This window comes from Rhinopithecus bieti, unplaced genomic scaffold, assembly GCF_001698545.2.
Source record: "Rhinopithecus bieti isolate Rb0 unplaced genomic scaffold, ASM169854v2 scaffold_18620, whole genome shotgun sequence".
Lineage (NCBI taxonomy): Eukaryota > Metazoa > Chordata > Mammalia > Primates > Cercopithecidae > Rhinopithecus > Rhinopithecus bieti.
Window position 1 is genome coordinate 1,767,300 of NW_016809631.1, and position 18,671 is coordinate 1,785,970.

Genomic DNA, 18,671 nt, shown 5'->3' on the forward strand with positions numbered 1-18,671 from the left:
TCAGATTGAGTGTGTTTTGCAGTCATGACACATGCAAAAAAGAGTTACTTTAACTTGAGATGAAATCAATATGTAATAAGTAGGTTTATTATATATAGCTATTATTTTTAACATTTAACTAAAGGCTAAGGCTTGATATTAGCTTGAGGGTTGGAGAATATCCATTATCAAGTGCATAACTGAGTTGTGAATACATCTTTTAATTTTGTGTTTATTATGCTTGTCTCATCTGGAAGGATAAGAATAGACTCCAGGGAATCATCTTATATTTTTATTTATACTGAATATCGAAGTTAGACCTGGACTCGTTGGTGACCTAACATGGTTAGCAGGTTTTAATATTTATCAGTGACTTGCATGTTTAATATTTATATATACTGATAAAATTAATATTCAGTGAGTACCAAATACGTAGCAGCAATTATGCTAAGCGTAATGCGATTTCAACTCTTCAAAAGCAGCTCTATGAAGGCAGGTTTTTATCTGTTTTCTTCACCTGTGTGCCTTGACAGTAATTATATATGGAATGTATGAAATTTTATTTTGGAGGGGATGTGGGAATGTGTAACCTGCATGTATGGGGCGAGGACTGACACTATGCTAAGTGCTTTACTGTATTTTATCTCATTTAGTCTTCTAAATATCCGTGTGGTAGAGTCTATTAATTATCTGCATTTTACATACAGTTGAGGTTTTGGTAAGTGCTCCTGAGGTCACAGGCTAGCAAATTGTGGAGTTGAAATTTGAGCCTCCTTTTTCTTCTTCTAAAGCATTTACTTTAAACTGTATTATCTCAGTTAAGATTCTTTGGGCACAAGTTATACAAATGAACTTGAACTTGATTAAGCAACAAGGAAAAGTTCTTATAAGGATATGAGGGGTCTTATGAAAGCCAAGGGCCATGCATCTGAGTCTCAGATGGGACTGGAAGTAGAACCTGAACCCAAAGCCCAGGGAGATCTCTCTCTGCATATTTTGTTAGCCCTTTTTGTTCCCTCCTCTGCCTTCCTTGCTATCCACACCTCTCCCCTCCCTACCAAGGGACTTACATGTTATAGTATCAGTCACCTACAGAGGTTAGCAACAGGTTTTCTCTGCATTCCAGTTCCAAATTGGCAAGGCTGGCCAAGCTTGTATCAGGTATTTGCTCCTGCCCCAGTCAGTGACGACGGCCCATGGGCTGGATTCCCAAAGTATGATGGTGTTGGCAAAGGGACCACTTCTGTAGGTCTGAGGATAGTTCTTGAGCTGGGCAGACATACTAATGACGTAGTGACATTCTATCTAGTCAGATGTTTTTAAAACTTCTTTGTCTAAAAGGAAAAAAAAAACACTGGGCCTTTAGGGCATGGGGGGAATAAACTTCTTAGTCTATGATACATAATAAATACATTCTTACATTGCAACTCAATGTTTATAAGACTGAGACCAACCCAGACAACAATACTTAGTCTTACTCTGTGTGAGATAGTCTCATATATTCTCTTTTCTCTTTCATTAAGGAAACTTTTGGTTACAACCTATTAAGTTGAATTCATAATCCAATGATGGGTTGTGACCTAGAAATGGAAAAATACTGCTCCACTCTACACCCAGAGGGGCCTAGCTGAAAAGGTGTCCTTTGTTAATCCAGAATTTGATATTGCTTTGTAAGTGAGGCTCCCTGTAGTAAAATGTCTTTGGTCATTTAAGTAATTGAGTCTCAGGATTGACCTACCTTGAATTAAGCTCTATTCTAGGGAAAGAATTTGCTAATAGCATTTTTCAGGGTGAATTAATACTTAGATTTATTTCTATTAATGACAGCCTGTAAAAAATCAGTAAAATCTCAATGCTCAGATCATACCCTATTTTCTATTTACCTTTTCAAAAGCACTTGCAGTAAGTGGTGAAATACATGGTATCGCATTCTTTTGTAAGAATTCTGCATCTCTAAAGCAGGTTTTGATGTTTATTTTTTAACTCAGAGGGAAACATAGAAATGAGAATCTCAAGTTCTTATTTTCACTTAAAAAAATGTAAGATTAGAGAACAGAAAGAAAACACCAAACCAGTCTTCAATAGGCTTAACTTACAGTTTTATTTCTGAAGGCTAATAAGAAATAATTTAGCAGTTATTTGGTAATTCCAACCATATGAAACATAATAAGGACCTGAAAGTAAAGTAAAGAAAAACACATTTGGATAGTGTAACTAAACATCAAATAAAACCCGTGGTATTCATCCCTATTTACTGAAGGGGTACCTCAATTTATTATAGCATGAGGAAGGCCACGTCTAAAGTTTCACTAGATAATAGGAATGGGAAGGGCAAACACTCATTCATTCAGCAAACATTTATTGTATTTCCACTATATATAGTTTGCATTTGTACTTTACTCCTTTCAAAGAGTAAAAGGAAGAGATAGGGGATTTTATTTCAGATTTGCAAAGCCTTTACTCTAGGTTCTGTTATCTTTATCTTATCATAAAAAGTTTGTTGTTTGTTTTTAATCACTATCAAGTTGACAGGTAGAAGATACTAACCCTACAGTGCGATATAGATGCTATGACAGTTAGCTATGTTCTCTCACTATCTTTATACTCCCATATACAACTTTACCCCAGTAAGATTTCTGGAGTCCCTTGAGTCTAAATTAATGATAATAAATTGGTGAATGCCAAGGATCTGCTCTACTATGTATTACTATCTAATTAGTTTTATTCTGATATTTGAAATTCAAGTCTTTTTACTGAAATTATTATGCAGCCCTAGAGAGGGGCTGGATCTGTTTTCTTCCTTTTTGCTTAAGGTAGTTGGAGATGGGAGGAGAAAATCTGAAGGTAACTGTTCTGTGCTGCTTTCTTCTCTCATACCATCCGTGGTTATCTTTTAAACTCAGAAGCTTAGGTGTGTTCCAACTCCTTGATCAGGATATTTCCACTTGTCCCATTAGTTTTCACAGACAGCAGTTTCATGTCTCTGTCAAGATCTTTTGTTTTATCTTATCCTGAAGGTGTCTGTCTGGGAGAACCTTTCTTTCAAGTGTGGAGGGCTCCTTGGGTATGTCACTGCTGCTCCCTTGGACTGCAATAACTTTTTTGTTATATTTGGGCTTAACTTCACTTAGTTCTACAGAGTTATAACCCTGCTCTCATCTTCTTTGACTAAAGAATAAAAAGTATCTCTTATCCTTTGAAGGAGAAGATTTATGCCTTTTAAACCTGAGGGGCTTAAAACTTTTCAAGCCTTAACTGGGTTCTCACTTTTGTTTGAGCACAAACTTTATTGTAATTCAGTAACTATGCTAGTCTTGGTGGGATGGGGATAATGAAAGGGCATCAGAGAGTAAGGCTTCTCTTACCCCGGTACTCTTTCATTTATTTCAGAAAAAATACACACCTTCTCTAACCTTATTTGTCACCTTGGTTGAAAGTAATCTTTTCTGTCTTTGAGGACAAATACTTTTTATTGCATTCCTAACTAAAAAATGAGTCATGATCTCATTCGGAACTTTGAGATGATTCTTTTTTTTTTTTGAAATGGAATTTTGCTCTTGTTGCCCAGGCTGGGGTACAATGGCGCGATCTCGGCTCACCACAACCTCTGCCTCCCAGATTCAAGCCATTCTCCTGCCTCAGCCTCCCAAGTAGCTGGGATTACAGGCGCCTGCCACCATGCCTGGCTAATTTTGTATTTTTAGAAGAGATGGGGTTTCTCCATGTTGGTCAGGCTGGTCTCGAACTCTCACCCTCAGGTGATCCATCTGCCTTGGCCTCCTAAAGTGCTGGGATTACAGGCATGAGGTACCTGGCTCGGCCGAGACAATTCTTTAACCCAGGAAAGGAGGGAAGAATTTCTTTCCTTACTGTTTCCTGACTCAGGGGACCTGGACCCTTGCTTTCAAACTAAAACTATAAGGTCAGCCGTGTATGATAACTGGGGCTTTTATAATACTATATTTGAATCTCTATTTAATTTTTTTGTGGAAAGATGTATGTAGGATGCCAGCAAGATATACAGAGCAACTTTTGGGAAATTCCTGTGTTCTTAAAAAAAAAAAAAAAAAAAGGCTAGAGGGGCTGAGCGTGGTGACTCAAATCTGTAATCTTAGCAGTTTGGGAGGCTGAGACAGGCAGATCACTTGAGGCCAGAAGTTCGAGACCAGGCTGGCCAACATGGTGAAACACCATCTCTACTGAAAATATAAAAATTAGCCAGGCGGTGGTACATGCCTGTCATCCCAGTTATTTGACAGCCTGAGGCACCCAAGAATTGCTTGATCCCGGGAGGCAGAGGTTACACTGAGCCAAGCTTGGCCTCTGCAGTCTAGCCCAGGCAACAAAGCAAGCCTCTAGCTCAAAAAAATGAAAAGCAAGATACGTGTTTCTCCTTTGAAACTAGTAAGACTAAAATGTATATTTGACAATGATCATCATTTGGATTGGTTTACCCTTTCTTAATCTGTACTTCTGTTGTATTGCTCTGTGGGAAGGATTTATTCTGATTAGTAACTTTAAATGAATAAATTTTTAAAAATTATTAAAATACTAAGAGATCTGTTGAAATATATGGCTTAAATTGTATTCATAAGGGGAATGCATTCTGGAAAAACTTTTGAAATGATCCCATTGCCTTTTTAATATTGTTGGAAACCTTGTATCTGCTGTCTTTTGCTTATGGTTGAATTTATTTAATTCACCTCCTGCAGGAGTTTCTCTGTGATGTTTATACTTGTTACAAATTTGTTGTTTAGGGTTTTTTTTTTTTTTTTAAGGTAGAGTAAGAATAATTATTGACTCTACATTTATTTTAACTTTTTTCTCTGTTTTAGGATTTTCTCATTTTGTTTTTTCCTGGTAAGTACTTGAGTAGTAATATGTTTGCCTATTACTAACTAATATTTTTCTTTAATAACAGATTTATACCTAAAACTGGAAGATGTGACCCATAAATTTAATAAGCCCTGTATAATGGATGTAAAGATAGGGCAAAAAAGTTATGATCCTTTTGCCTCATCTGAGAAGATTCAGCAACAGGTCAGCAAGTACCCATTAATGGAAGAGATTGGGTTCTTGGTGCTTGGCATGAGGGTAAGAGTGCTTATTAGTGTAATATGCACATTTCTCTGTACATGTTCTTCCCTTGAAAATTATGGATGTCATTGTAGTACTAATATATCAGAAAATAATGTATTCTGGAATTGAGTTGTCTGTAACTCCCCAATGTGAAAAGCGAGGGCAAGGATTTAAAAAAATTTTTTTTGTTTGTTCACTGATACACGATCAGTTTCTCTGGTTCGGCAACATAGTAGGGTGATTAATAAATAAATGGATGGTGGCTGAATCTCAAGACTATAATTCTGGTAATTTTGTTTTAAAGAAGTCTTAAATTTAGGTGCAAGCAAATATTAAATGTAAATGTCATATTGTTTATGATTGTCCCATGAGAAAAGTGCTAAATTTATATATTCAGTCATTTTTCTGCATTTTCAAAATAGAAAATAAATTAAATTTTGGTAATTATGTGGCTGGGCACAGTGGCTCACACCTATAATCACACTTTGGGAGGCCAATGTGGGTGGATTACTTGAGCTCAGGAGTTTCAGACCAGCCTGGGCAACATGGTAAACCCCATCTCTACAAAAATGCAAAAACTGGCTGGTTGAGAGGTAGCATGTGCCTATAGTCTGAGCTACTCAAGAGGCTGAGGTGGTACTCCTTGAGCCCAGGAGGTCAAGGCTGAAGTGAGCCGTGATCATGCCACTGCACTCCAGCCTGGGTGACAAAGTGAGAGCCTGTCTCAAAAAAAAAAACACCCCCCCAAAAAAAATAGGTCATTGTTTCAGACTTTTTGGGTTAAAACAGTTGTTTTATTTTCTCACAATTCTGTGAATTTGCAATTTGAGCTAGTCTCAAATGTGTAGTTCTTTTCCTGATCTTATCTAGGGTTCCTTCTACAGTCATCTGATGGTTCAGCTGGGTATAGATGGTCTAAAATGACTCTCTCTCATTTATTTGGTTTGTATATAAAACCAGAGAAATTGTTCTTGTGTCAGGAAGTTGGTACTGTTGGCTGGGACTTTTTCTTTGTGGTATTATCTGTCAGAAGGCTAGCTTGGGCTTTTTTATTTTGAAGTACCACATTCCAAGAAGGTAACAGCAGGAGCTATAAGGGTTCTTAAACTCTAGGTTAGGAAGTTATTTGCTGTCACTTCTATGAAATTCTGTAGGGCAAAATCTAGCCCAGATTTCTAGGGTGAGGAAACAGACTCCACCTCTGATGGTAGGAAAAGCAAAGTCACAGCATGAATAGCAATGTGCACAGGATAAGGAGAATTGTTGAGGCCATTTTGAAAAAAAGAAGTAATGTGGTGTAAAGTCCTCTGAACAAATGCTGCATCTTCTAGATGCATGAAGGTAAAATTTGTGGATATACCAAATACTTGTTTACCTACATGTAAGCATGATGGGTAGTTCTGAAATTCCTGTAAAATGATATATGGATCTTCCTTTTTGAGTTTTAAACAGAAGAGCTAATAGGAAGCATTATGGATAAATTGTCATTGTGATGGAAATAGCAAAATTGAATTTGATATTTGGGTTGTGTATAAAACCAGAGAAATTGTTCAAGCAGTTATTTCATTTTAGAAAACTATAATTAAATATGAGTGTATAGAAAAAGAAAAAACGGTAATGGAATGAAGTTAAAACAAACAAGAAATAAACATCCCACAGGAATCTGACTGGGCAACTATTTAGGCCTCCACTGTTTTCAGATCTCTCACCCTCCCTCTTTCCTTCTGACTTTTAGCAGATGACAAAGCTTCAGAAAAAATAAAAATCATCAGACAGGATTTCCCTTAATTTCCTGCTAACAGATGCACATGCCAGACCTGCAGTTGCTTTTATTCCCTCATTGTTCTTTCCTGTCACATTGAAGAATTTTCTGTCCTCCTATCTAAGGACTGCTCCTCTGTATACCCTCTGAATCTCATTCCTTCTTACGTCTTCAAGAACCTTATACTATTGATTTTCTCTTATCTTTCTTATATTTTCAACTTCTGCCTCTCTTTACTGGCTTTTATCGTTTTGCTTTAAATATCTTCAAATCACTGTCAAGTTTTTTAAAAAACAAAACATCAAAACCCCACCTTTAACCTGCTTTGCTTTCCAACTGCAGATTTAGCTTGTCTTCGCTTTACAACCAAACTCATTTCTATTTCCCTGTTTCCCATTCAATATTCAGCTCATTCTAATCTGGCTTCTGCCCCATCATGCTAATGGATTAGCTCTTCATTAAGCACCACCATGCCACTACTTCCAAATGACATTTTTCATTACCTTACTTTACTTTGAAAAGTAGCTTTCAATGCCAACCACGTCCTCCTTGAAACATTCTTCTTTGAATCTATGACACCCACCCCTCTCCTGGTTTCTGCTTAAGGCCACTTTGCAGTCTTCTTTGCCAGCCCATTTCTGTTTATTCTCTCTCTTTTTTTTTTTTTTGAGATGGAGTCTGACTCTGTCACCCAGGCTGGAGTGCAGTGGTGCATTTCCGCTTACTGCAAGCTCCACCTCCCGGGTTCACCCCATTCTCCTACCTCAGCCTCCCGAGTAGCTGGGACGATAGGCGCCCGCCACCACACCCAGCTAATTTTTTGTATTTTTTTTTTTAGTATAGATGGGGTTTCACCGTGTTAGCCAGGATGGTCTTGATCTCCTGACCTCGTGATCCGCCCACTTTGGCTTCCCAAAGTGCTGGGATTACAGGCGTGAGCCACCACGCCTGGCCTCTCTTTATTCTTTAAATCTGAGGTATTCCTCTTGGTTCCATTTTAATGTCTACCTTTCTTTTCTATTTCTTCCTAAGCAGGACTCTCTAGTCTCATTAGTTCAGTATTAGTTACACAGATAACTCATGAATGTTTATCAGCAGGCTCTGCTTTTTCTTTAATCTCCTGATATGTACATTTAACAACTTACTGGACACCTTACTTAAATATTTTAAGTGCTTAAAGACGTCTTGAACTCAGTACATAAAAAACTGACATAGCTTTTTCCGTGGTTCCCCTTTCCTGGAGCGCTCTGGCTCCACTACCCTGGCCCAGAGCTCCCGGCTCCTGCTAAGCTAGCACCGCTGTCCTCTGTCTCCCTTCAGCTGCCATCATGATTGTTTACCAACATCTCATCAGCTATGATGAGATAGGTGTTCTTCCATATTTATGAGATTTGGGAGATTGCAGATGGGCTGTGCCTGGTGGTGGAGGGCAAGATGGTCAGTAAGACACAGGGTAACATTGATGACTTCCTCATTAGTGGAAATGCCTCTGCTGAAGGTCTGGAGGGCAAAGGTATCAAAACCACAGTTATCACTGTTGTTGTTGCTGTCACAAACTATCACTTGTAAGAAACCAGCTTCACTAAAAACACCTACAAGAACTACATCAAAGATTACATGGTAGCAATCAAAGGCAAACTTGAAGAACAGAGACCAGAAAGAGTAAAACCTTTTGCGACAGAGGCTGCACATCCTTGCTAATTGCAAAAACTACTAGTTCTTTATTTGTGAAAACATGAATCCAGATGGTATGGTTGCTCTATTGGACTATCATGAGGATAGTGTGACCGCATAAATGATTTTCTTTAAGGGTGGTTCAGAAATGGAAAAATGTTAAAAAAAATTCGGCAATTACTTTGTATCTATCACTTATCATCGTAACTGGCTGCTGCTTGTCATCCATACAACACCAGGACTTAAGACAAATGGGACTGATGTCATCTTGAGCTCTTCATTTATTTTGACTGTGGATGCGTGGAGTGGATGCATTGTTTTAAGAAAATGTGCCATGTAAAAAATAAAATGCATTTAAACTCATTTGAGAGAATACCTTTTATTTTAATACATATTTAAACTAAATCCATCTTGTAATGTTCCTGGAGAAGCTAGAGCCTGGCAGTAAGCCACTACTAGAAAGAATAAGACTGTCATTAGATAACTTTTATGGTGGAAACTATTTCTGGAACTGAAATATAAAAAATGAGAAGCAAAATTTTAATTCTGAGTTGCAGTAAAAGGGAGAGACCATGCTCATAGCAGTGCCAGCATCTGAAGTGGAGCCTTACACATTTTAGCACCTACAATGAAAGTAGTTGACTCTGGAAGAGATTACTAAGAGAATAAAAGATTCTAATTTAGTTGGGGAAAAAAACCCCACAACACTGACACATGTTATCCCTCTTGGAAACCAACCACCACAGCAATAAAAACAAGTATCTGTGTGTGTGTGTGTGTGTGTGTGTGTGAAATGTCACCCAGGCTGGAGTGCAGTGGCAAGATCATGGCTCTCTGCAGCCTCAATCCCTGGGTTCAAGGGATCCTCCTGCCTCAGCCTCCTTCCGAGTAGCTGGGACTACAGGCATGTGCCACTACACTTGGCTGACTTTTTTTTTTTTTGAGTGTAGATGAGGTTTTACTGTGTTGCCCAGACTGGTCTTGAACTCCTGGGCTCAAGTGATCCTGGGCAATCCCAAGCAGTGCTGGGATTGCAAGCATGAGCCACTGTGCCCAACCTAAAAACAAATCTCTATTATTCCCTGTCTCAGTAAATGGCATCACCATATATCCAGTGTTACACAGTAGATACCAGGTAGTCAGTTGGGCGTGGTGGCTCATGCCTGTAATCCCAGCACTTTGCAAGGCCAAGGTGGGTAGATCACCTGAGGTCAGGAGTTCGAGAGCAGCCTGGCCAACATGACAAAACCCTGTCTCTAATAAAAAATATTAAAATTAGCTGGACATGGTGGCACACACCTGTAGTCCCAGCTACTCGAGAGACTGAGGCAGGAGAATCGCTTGAACCCAGGAAAGTGAGGTTGTAGTGAGCTGGAGATTGCACTACTGCAACTCCCAGCCTGGGTGACAGAGCAAGGACCGTCTCATAAAAAACAAAAAAAAAAAAAAGCGGCAAGCGCGGTGGCTCAAGCACTGTAAATCCCAGCACTTTGGGAAGCCGGATGGCGGGAAACGGAGTCAGCAGATCGAGGACCTAACCCGGTGAAATCCCATCTCTACTAAAAAAAAAACTGCAAAAAACTAGCTGGGCGAGGTGGTGAGCGCCTGTAGTCCCAGCTACTCAGGAGGCTGAGGCAGGAGAATGGCATAATCCCGGGAGGCGGAGCTTCCAGTGAGCTGAGATCAGGCCACTGCACTCCAGCCTGGGCAACAGAGCGAGACTCCGTCTCAAAAAAAAAAAAAAAAAAAAGAAGGAAACGGGGTAATCACTGTTACCTGTCAGCCATCCATCAATCCTACTGATCTTGATTCCTAAACTTCTCAAGTTCCATTATCACTATTATCCCTCTCCAGACTCTAGTCTCTCAAGTTCAGTTATTTTATAATCTTTTCTCTAAACATTGTAGAATGTATATCTAATCATGATATTCCCTATTCAAAAACTCTTCTGTCAGATGGGAGGAAGATAGTGGATGGCAGGCGGGGCTAATGTGCATCTTCCATGTGGACAGACAGAACAGTGTGTGGAGATTCACAAAGTGAGCTATCATTCTGAAAACCACCACAGGAAAGTACCAGGAAAACCAAACGAATTCACAGATCTTTTGAAAGGATCCCTGCAAACTCTGTGAGTCAGGTGAAAAACTGTGAGTTCCCAAAGTGTGAGGGGGGAAAACCTGCCTCTGAACACATACCCCCTGGGTGAATCTGAGAATCCAGATCACAGTAGAAGGATTTAACCTTACCTAGAGGTGGAATGGATTTAGGGAGCCACGTAAAATGTAAAAGTATAAGCAACAGCAGGAACAACCTTGTAGGTACTCCCAGTCTCCAGCGCAAGCCCAGGGAAGTCATCCCTGACTATATCTCACATGAGATCTCAGGGAAGGTAGCCAGCAGAATTAGGGAGTAGTCATAGGGTGAAAGAAGCTTGCAGCTGAATTTTTTGGCAATTTCAAGTAGGCACGAACTTCCTTGAGCAGAATCCAGGGGCAAATGGGAACTGCTGCAGATAGGAGCACAGGAGCCACCATCATTGTTGGTAGACAAGGAGGGATGTGGCCTGAAAGCTATGCTTGTTTTCTCAGTGGGGAAGCTTATGGCCCAGGGCAGGTCTATGTTTCACATGCAGGCTGCATGTGATCTAAACTTGGAGCTGTTAACATGCACTGCTGGAGCAACACCGGCCTCGCCAACTACATGGAAGCTGGGTGAGGCCTTTTGCTACTGGCTATTCCCCACTTCTCTGGCAAACTGTGTAGCACAGCAGAGACAGCAATACGTCCCTCTGGAATATAACCCCATTGGCCTGAGAGAACCATCCCCCATCCCCGACAGTGGCTCCAGCAAGCCCTACCCGAGGAGAGTCTGAGCTCAGATCTGCCTAACCCTGCCCCCACCTGATGGTTTTTCTCTACCTGCTGTGATAAGACATAAACTCTTGGGAGCTTTATGGCAATGCCCATCATGTGAGAAACCAGAATACTTCCCGCTTGCCGACTTAGGGCAAGCTCAAATCCTACTGCCAATACTGCAAGTATTGCAATACTCTCTTGAAAGTGCTATCTCCTGGCTGGAGGCCGACCAACTCAGGCCATTACAGCAACTCATGACGGAATAACTCTGCTCCCAGGAAGGAGAAAACAACCGCCAAAGCTACTGCCTCCAACACCCTGGCTAACCAGTGGTCCTCAGTCTGTCCATGTGACAACTTCGCTGCTAGCATAACCAGCATTCGAGAAAGCCAGCACACTAAACCTACCTACACTGAAGGAGTCTCACAGAGTCGACATCACTCCCTTATCACCTCCACAAGAGCAGGTGCTGTTATCCATGACTGGGAGACCTGAAGACTGATCGCATCACAGGCAGACGTTCCTCAGCACAAACCGAAGCCTGGTAGCCCTGCTGAGTGGCTAGACCCAGAAGAACAATAACAATCACTACTGTCTGGCTCTCAGGAAGCCCCATCGCCGGGGAATGGGGAGAGCACCACATCAGAGGATCACCCTGTGGGACAAAAGAATCTGAACAGCAGGCCTTGAGTTCCAGATCTTTTCACTGGTGGGTAGTTTCTCACAGCGGAGACACAATTGCAGTGCTAGGCATAGCTGGGAAAGTCTGCACATACACCGCAACAGGCAGGCAGCCACTGTGATCATGAAGGACCTTGGAGTAAAGGTCCTTGTTCTCCCCGGCACTCCACTGTAGATATAGCTGGGGCATCCCCCACAGCAATGCAGCATGGAGGCACCTACAGACAGCCCTCCTGGAATAATCCAGGGTGAGTGCAGCCTGACAGGAGGAGCATCCCCCAGATTCACGCCTGCGCGAGAGGCACAGTCACAATCATTCCCTGTTTGGAATACAACATTCCTATAGATGAAAAGAGGTGCCTGTCTGATCTGAATAGCTGAAACACTAGTATAGGAATGAGGCTGCGAGGTAAATAGTTTTCCTGCTGACTTAGCGGGGGAGCTGTGGTAGTTTCCACTCTTCACTCTGATAAGTCCTCAGCACATCTAATTGAGAGCCGCCCCAGCTACCCTCATCAAGGCTGGGACCTTGGCCCACCATTGGGTATTACATCTACTCACCTGCCTTAGCCACACCTGGTGCCTATCCAGGGATACCTCCTCTGTGGGCCTGAAACTGGAATCATCAACTTAGGAAATAAAACACCAGGAAAAAATTAAATAAATGAAGCATGCACCACGAGAGAACAAGATAAGCTTCAGGAGATCCCTGCCATTCCAACTCTATAGGAGACAGTGAACTCACCCACCCACCAATAATATAACTACTATAGCCAGCATTGGGGAAAGCCAGCACACAAAGACTCTCTATAACTAAGGAAATCATACAGAGTCTTTACCCCTACAAGTACCAAGAATCAGTTTAGAGTAAAATAAAAATTAAAGCCTAATCCTTAAGAGAGAGAGAAAAAAAGTAAATAAATTTTTTAAAGTCCAATCAAAAATGTATTCAAGAACAATTTGAAGAAGCAGTCTACCCAAACGAGAAGGAATTAGAAAAGTAATTCTGGTAATATGATGAAAACAGGGCTCTATAACACCCCCGAAGATCACAGTAGCTCCCTAGCAATGGTTCCAAACCTAGAAGAAATCTCTGAATTGCCATATAAATAATTCTGAAGGCTGATTATTAAGCTACTCAAGGAGATACCAGAGAAAGGTGAAAAGCAACTTAAATTTAAAAAACAGAGCCAGGTGTGGTGGCTCATGCCTGTAATCCCAGCACTTTGGGAGGCTAAGGCGGGTGGATCACAAGGTCAGGAGATCGAGACCATCCTGGCTAACACGATGAAACCCCATCTCTACTAAAAATACAAAAAATTAGCCGCATGTGGTGGCGGGTGCCTGTAGTCCCAGCTACGTGGGAGACTGAGGCAGGAGAATGGCATGAACCCAAGAGGCGGAACTTGCAGTGAGCCAAGATCGCGCCACTGCACTCCAGCCTGGCTGACAAAGCAAAACTCCATCTCAAAAAAAAAAAAAAGAAAGAAAGAACAAAACCTCCAAGAAATTTGGGTTTATGTTAAATGGCCAAACCTAAGAATAATTGGTCTTCCTAAAGAAGAGAAATCTAAAAGTTTGGAAAACTTATCTGAGGGAATAATTGAGGAAAACTTCTCTGGCCTTGCTAGAGATCTAGACATCAATTACAGGAAGCTCAAAGAAGTCCTAGGAAATTCATTGCAAAAAGATCATCACAATCCTAAATATATATGCATCTAACGCTGGAGCTCCTAAATTCATAAAGTAATTACTGCTAGACCTAAGAAACGATATAACACACAGTAATAGTGGGGGACTTCAGTACTCCACTGACAGCACTCGACAGGTTATCAAGACAGAAAGTCAACGAAGAAACAATGGACTTAAAGTATACCCTAGAACAAATGGACTTTAACAGATATTTACAGAACATTCTACCCAACAACTGCAGAATAAACATTCAAAACATCCTCCAAGATAGACCATATGATAGGCCACAAAACAAGTCTCAATAAATTTAAGAAAATCAAAATCATAACAAGTATCTTCTGAGACCACAGTGGAATAAAACTGGAAATTAACTCCAAAAGAAACCTCAAAGCCATACAAATACATGGAAATTAAATAATCTGCCCTTGAATTCTTTTGTGAATGATTTTGTGTAAACAATGAAATCAAGATGGAAATGTAAAAATTCTTTAATCTGAACGGTAATAGTGACACAACTTATCAAAACCTCTGGGATACAGCAAAAGCAGTGCCAAGAGTAAAGTTCATAGCCTTAAATGCCTACATCAAAAAGTCTGAAAGAGCACAAATGGACAATCTAATGTCACATCTCAAGGAACTAGGGAAGTAAGAACAAACCAAAGCCAAACCCAGCAGAATAAAAGAAATAACAAAGATCAGAGCAGAACTAAATGAAATTGAAACAACAAAAAATAATGCAAAATATAAATGAAACAAAAAGCTGGTTCTTTGAAAAGATCAACAAAATCGATAGACCATTAGCTAGATTAACCAAGAAGAGAGAAGATCCAAATAAGCTGAATTAGAAGCAAAACTGGTGACATTACAACTGATACCACAGAAATACAAGAGATCATTCAAGGCTACTATGAACACCTTCATGTGCACAAACTAGAAAATCTAGAGGAGATGAATAAATTCCTGGAAATATACAACTCACCTAGATTAAATCAGGAAAAAGTAGAAACTCTGAACAGACCAATAATAAGTAGCGAGACTGAAACAGTAATAAAGAAATTACCAAGAAAAAAAGTCCAAGACCTGATGGATTCACAGCTGAGTTCTAGCAGATATTCAAAGAAGAATTGGTACCAATCTTACTGAAATTCCATAAGATAAAGAGGGAATCCTCACTAAATCATTCTGTGCAGCCAATATTTCCCTAATACCAAAACCAGGAAAGGACATAACAAAGAAGGAAAACTATGGACCAATGTCCCTGATGAACATAGATGCAAAAATCCTCAATAAAATACTAGCTAACCAAATCCAACAGCATAGCAAAAACATAATACACCATGATCAAGTGGATTTCATACCAGAGATGCAGGGATGGTTTAACATACACAAGTCTATAAATGTGATATATCACATAAACAGAATTAAAAATAAAAATCATATAATCACCTCAACAGATGCAGAAAATCATTTGACAGAATCCTGCATGCCTTTATGGTAAAAACCCTGAGCAAAATTGGCATCGGAGGGACATACTTCAAAATAATAAAAGCTGTCTATGACAAACCCACAGCCATCATCATACTGAATAGGGAAAAGTTGAAAGCATTTCCCCTGAGTACTGGAACAAGACAAGGATGCCCACTTTCACCACTTCTATTCAACATAGTACTGGAGGTCCTTGCCAGAGGAGTCAGACAAGAGAAAGAAATAAAGGGCATCCAGATCAGTAAAGAGGAAATCAAACTGTCACTGTTCACCAGTGACATGGTTGAATACCTAGAAAATCCTAGAGACTTATCCAGAAAGTTCCTAGATCTGAGAAATGAATTCAGTAAAGTTTCAGGATACAAAATCTGTATACACAAACTGCTATACACCAACAACTACCAAGCTGAGAATCAAATCAAAAACTTAAATCTCTTTTGCAACAGCCACAAAACAAAAAATAAAAGTACTTAGGAATATACTTAACCGAGGAGGTGAAAGATTTCTATAAGAAAAACTACAACACACTGCTGAAAGAAATCATAGATAACACATAGATAACATAAAGAAATTGAAACACATCCCATGCTCATGAATGAGTAGAGTCAATATTGTGAAAATGACCATACTGCCAAAAGCAATCTACAGATTCAATGCAGTGCCCATCAAAATACCATCATCATTCTTCTCAGAACTACAAAAAAAAAAAAAAAAAAAAAAAGCTAAAATTTATATGGAACCAAAAAAGAGTCCATATAGCCAAAGAAATACTAAGCAAAAAGAACAAATCTCTAGGCATCACATTACCCGACTACAAACTACACTGCAAGGGTATAGTTACCAAAACAGCATGGTACTGGTATAAAAATAGACATATAGACCAGTAGAACAGAATAGAGAATCCAGAAATAAAGCCAAATACTTACAATCAACTGATCTTCAAAAAAGCATGCAAAAACATAAATTGGGTAAAGGCACCGTGTCTAACAAATGGTTCTGGCATAATTGGCAAGTCACATGTAGAAGAATGAAACTGAATCCTCATCTCTCACTTTATACAAAAATCTATTCAAGATGGATCAAAGACTTAAATCTAATACCTGAAACTATAAAAATTCTAGATGATAACTTTGGAAATACTCTTCTACAATTGGCTTAGGCAAGGAATTTATGACCAAGAATCCAAAAGCAAATGCAACAATAACAAAAATAAATAAGTGGGACCTAATTAAACTTAAAAGCTTCTGCACAGCAAAAGAAATAATCAGCAGAGTAAACAGACAACCCACAGAGTTGGAGAAAATGTTTGCAAACTATGCATCTGACAGAGGACTACTATCTAGAATCTACAAGGAATTCAAAGAAATCTGCAAGCGAGAAGCAAATAATCCCTTCAAAAAGTGAGCAAAGGACATAAATAGACAACTCTGAAAAGAAGATATACAAATGGCCAACACACATGAACAAATGCCCAACATCACTAATAGAGAAATGCAAATTAAAACTGCAAGGGAATACCACCTTACTCCTGTAGGAATGGCAATAATTAAAAAATAAAAAAATAACAGATGTTGGCATGGATGTGTTGAAAAGGGAACACTTTTATAACTGCTGGTGGGAATGTAAACTAATATAACCACTATGGAAAACAGTATGGAGATCCCTTAAAGAACCGGCCGCGGTGGCTCACGCCTGTAATCCCAGCACCTTGGGAGGCCAGGGCAGGCGGATCACGAGGTCAGGAGATCGAGATCGTCCTGGCTAACACGGTGAAATCCCGTCTCTACTAAAAATACAAAAAATTAGCCGGGCGTGGTGGCGGGTGCCTGTAGTCCCAGCTACTCAGGAGGCTGAGGCAGGAGAATGGGGTGAACCCAAGAGGCAGAGCTTGCAGTGAGTCGACATTGCGCCACTGCACTCCAGCCTGGGCGAGAGCGAGACTTCGTCTCAAAAAAAAAAAAAAAAAAAAAAAAGAACTAAAAGTAGAACTACCATTCGACCTAGCAATCCCACTGCTGGGTATCTACCCAAAGAAAAGAAGTTGTTATATGAAAAAGACACTTGCATACGCATGTTTGTAGTGGTAGAATTGGCAGTTGCAAAAATATGGAACCCATCTAAATGCCCGTCAACCAATGAATGGATAAAGAAATATACACGATGGAATATTACTCAGCCATAAAAAGGAATGAAATAATGGCATTTGCAGCAACTTGAATGGAGTTGGAGACAATTATTCTAAGTGAACTCAAGAATGGAAAACCAAATACTGTAAGCTTTCACAAGTGGGAGCTAAGCTTTGAGGATGCAAAAGCATAAGAATGAGATTAATGGACTTTGGGAACTTGAGGAAGAGTAGGACGCGGGTGAGGGATAAGACTACACATTCAGTAAAATGTACACTGCTTGGGTGACAGGTGCACCAAGATCTCAGAAATCACCACTGAAGAACTTATTCATGTAACAAAAAACCACCTGTTCCCAAAAGCTATTGAAATAAAATAATAATAATAGTAAACTCTTCTTTGGGTTTGCATTACCTTTAGGGTACATAAACAGGATAAGCAAATAAGGTATTGTATGATTTCGCTCTGCTGGGATATATTGTTTCCCTAGACATAAATAGAAGTTTGTTTACTTCTTAAAGAGGTTTATTTTTTTAAGATGGCTTTAGTGAGAGATGTCATTTACATACCATTCTGTTAATTATTTAAAGTATACAGTTCACTGGTTTTAGTCAATTCATAGACTTGGGCAACTGTCACCACATTCAACTTACAATATTTTATCACTTCTGCAAAAAACTTCATATGCATTAGCAGTCCCTACCAATTTCCTTCCAAACTCCCTTTCCCTAGGGAACCACTAATCTATTTTCTATCTCTACGGATTTGCCGCTTCTGGACAATTCATGTAAATCGAATTGTACAGTACAATGTGTGGTATTTTGTGACTGTCTTCTTTCATTTAGTTTCATGTTTTTAAAGTTCACCCACGTCATATAAGTCAGTACTTTGTTTTTTATTGCCAAATAACATTTTATTATATGGATATACCACATTTTGTTTATCCATTCGTTCATTGATGGACTTTGGGTTGTTTCTACTTTTTGGCTACTAATAACTGTTATGAACATTTGTATACACATTTCTGTGCAGGTATATGTTTTATTTCTGTCAGGTAGATTCCTATGTGTGAAATTGGTAGGTCCTAGGGTTAAGTTTATGTTTAACTTTTTGAGAAACTGCCAAAGTGTTTTTCCAAAGTGACTTCACCCTTTTCTTTAGTTATTTAATTTTTCAAAAAATTATTTAAGTAGGTTTTGGGGTACAGTTTTTTTGTTGTTATTGTTACATGGATGAATTATATAGTGGTAAATTCTAAGATTTTAGTGTATTCATCACCTGAGTAGCGTACAGTGTACCTAATATGTAGGTTTTTTAATCCCTAGCCACCCTTCCCAC

General features: G+C 39.5%; 1 protein-coding gene and 1 pseudogene across 2 annotated transcripts in view; both read left to right on the forward strand.

The window, feature by feature from the left end:
- Positions 1-18,671, forward strand: part of IPMK (inositol polyphosphate multikinase) — a 77,438-nt gene that overhangs the window by 45,000 nt on the left and 13,767 nt on the right. For both annotated transcript variants that reach the window (XM_017889901.1, XM_017889902.1), the window contains exon 4: positions 4,901-5,073. In XM_017889901.1, the coding sequence (XP_017745390.1) occupies positions 4,901-5,073 (173 nt within the window). The remainder of the gene's footprint in view (positions 1-4,900; positions 5,074-18,671) is intronic.
- Positions 7,704-8,797, forward strand: LOC108540731 (translationally-controlled tumor protein pseudogene; annotated as a pseudogene).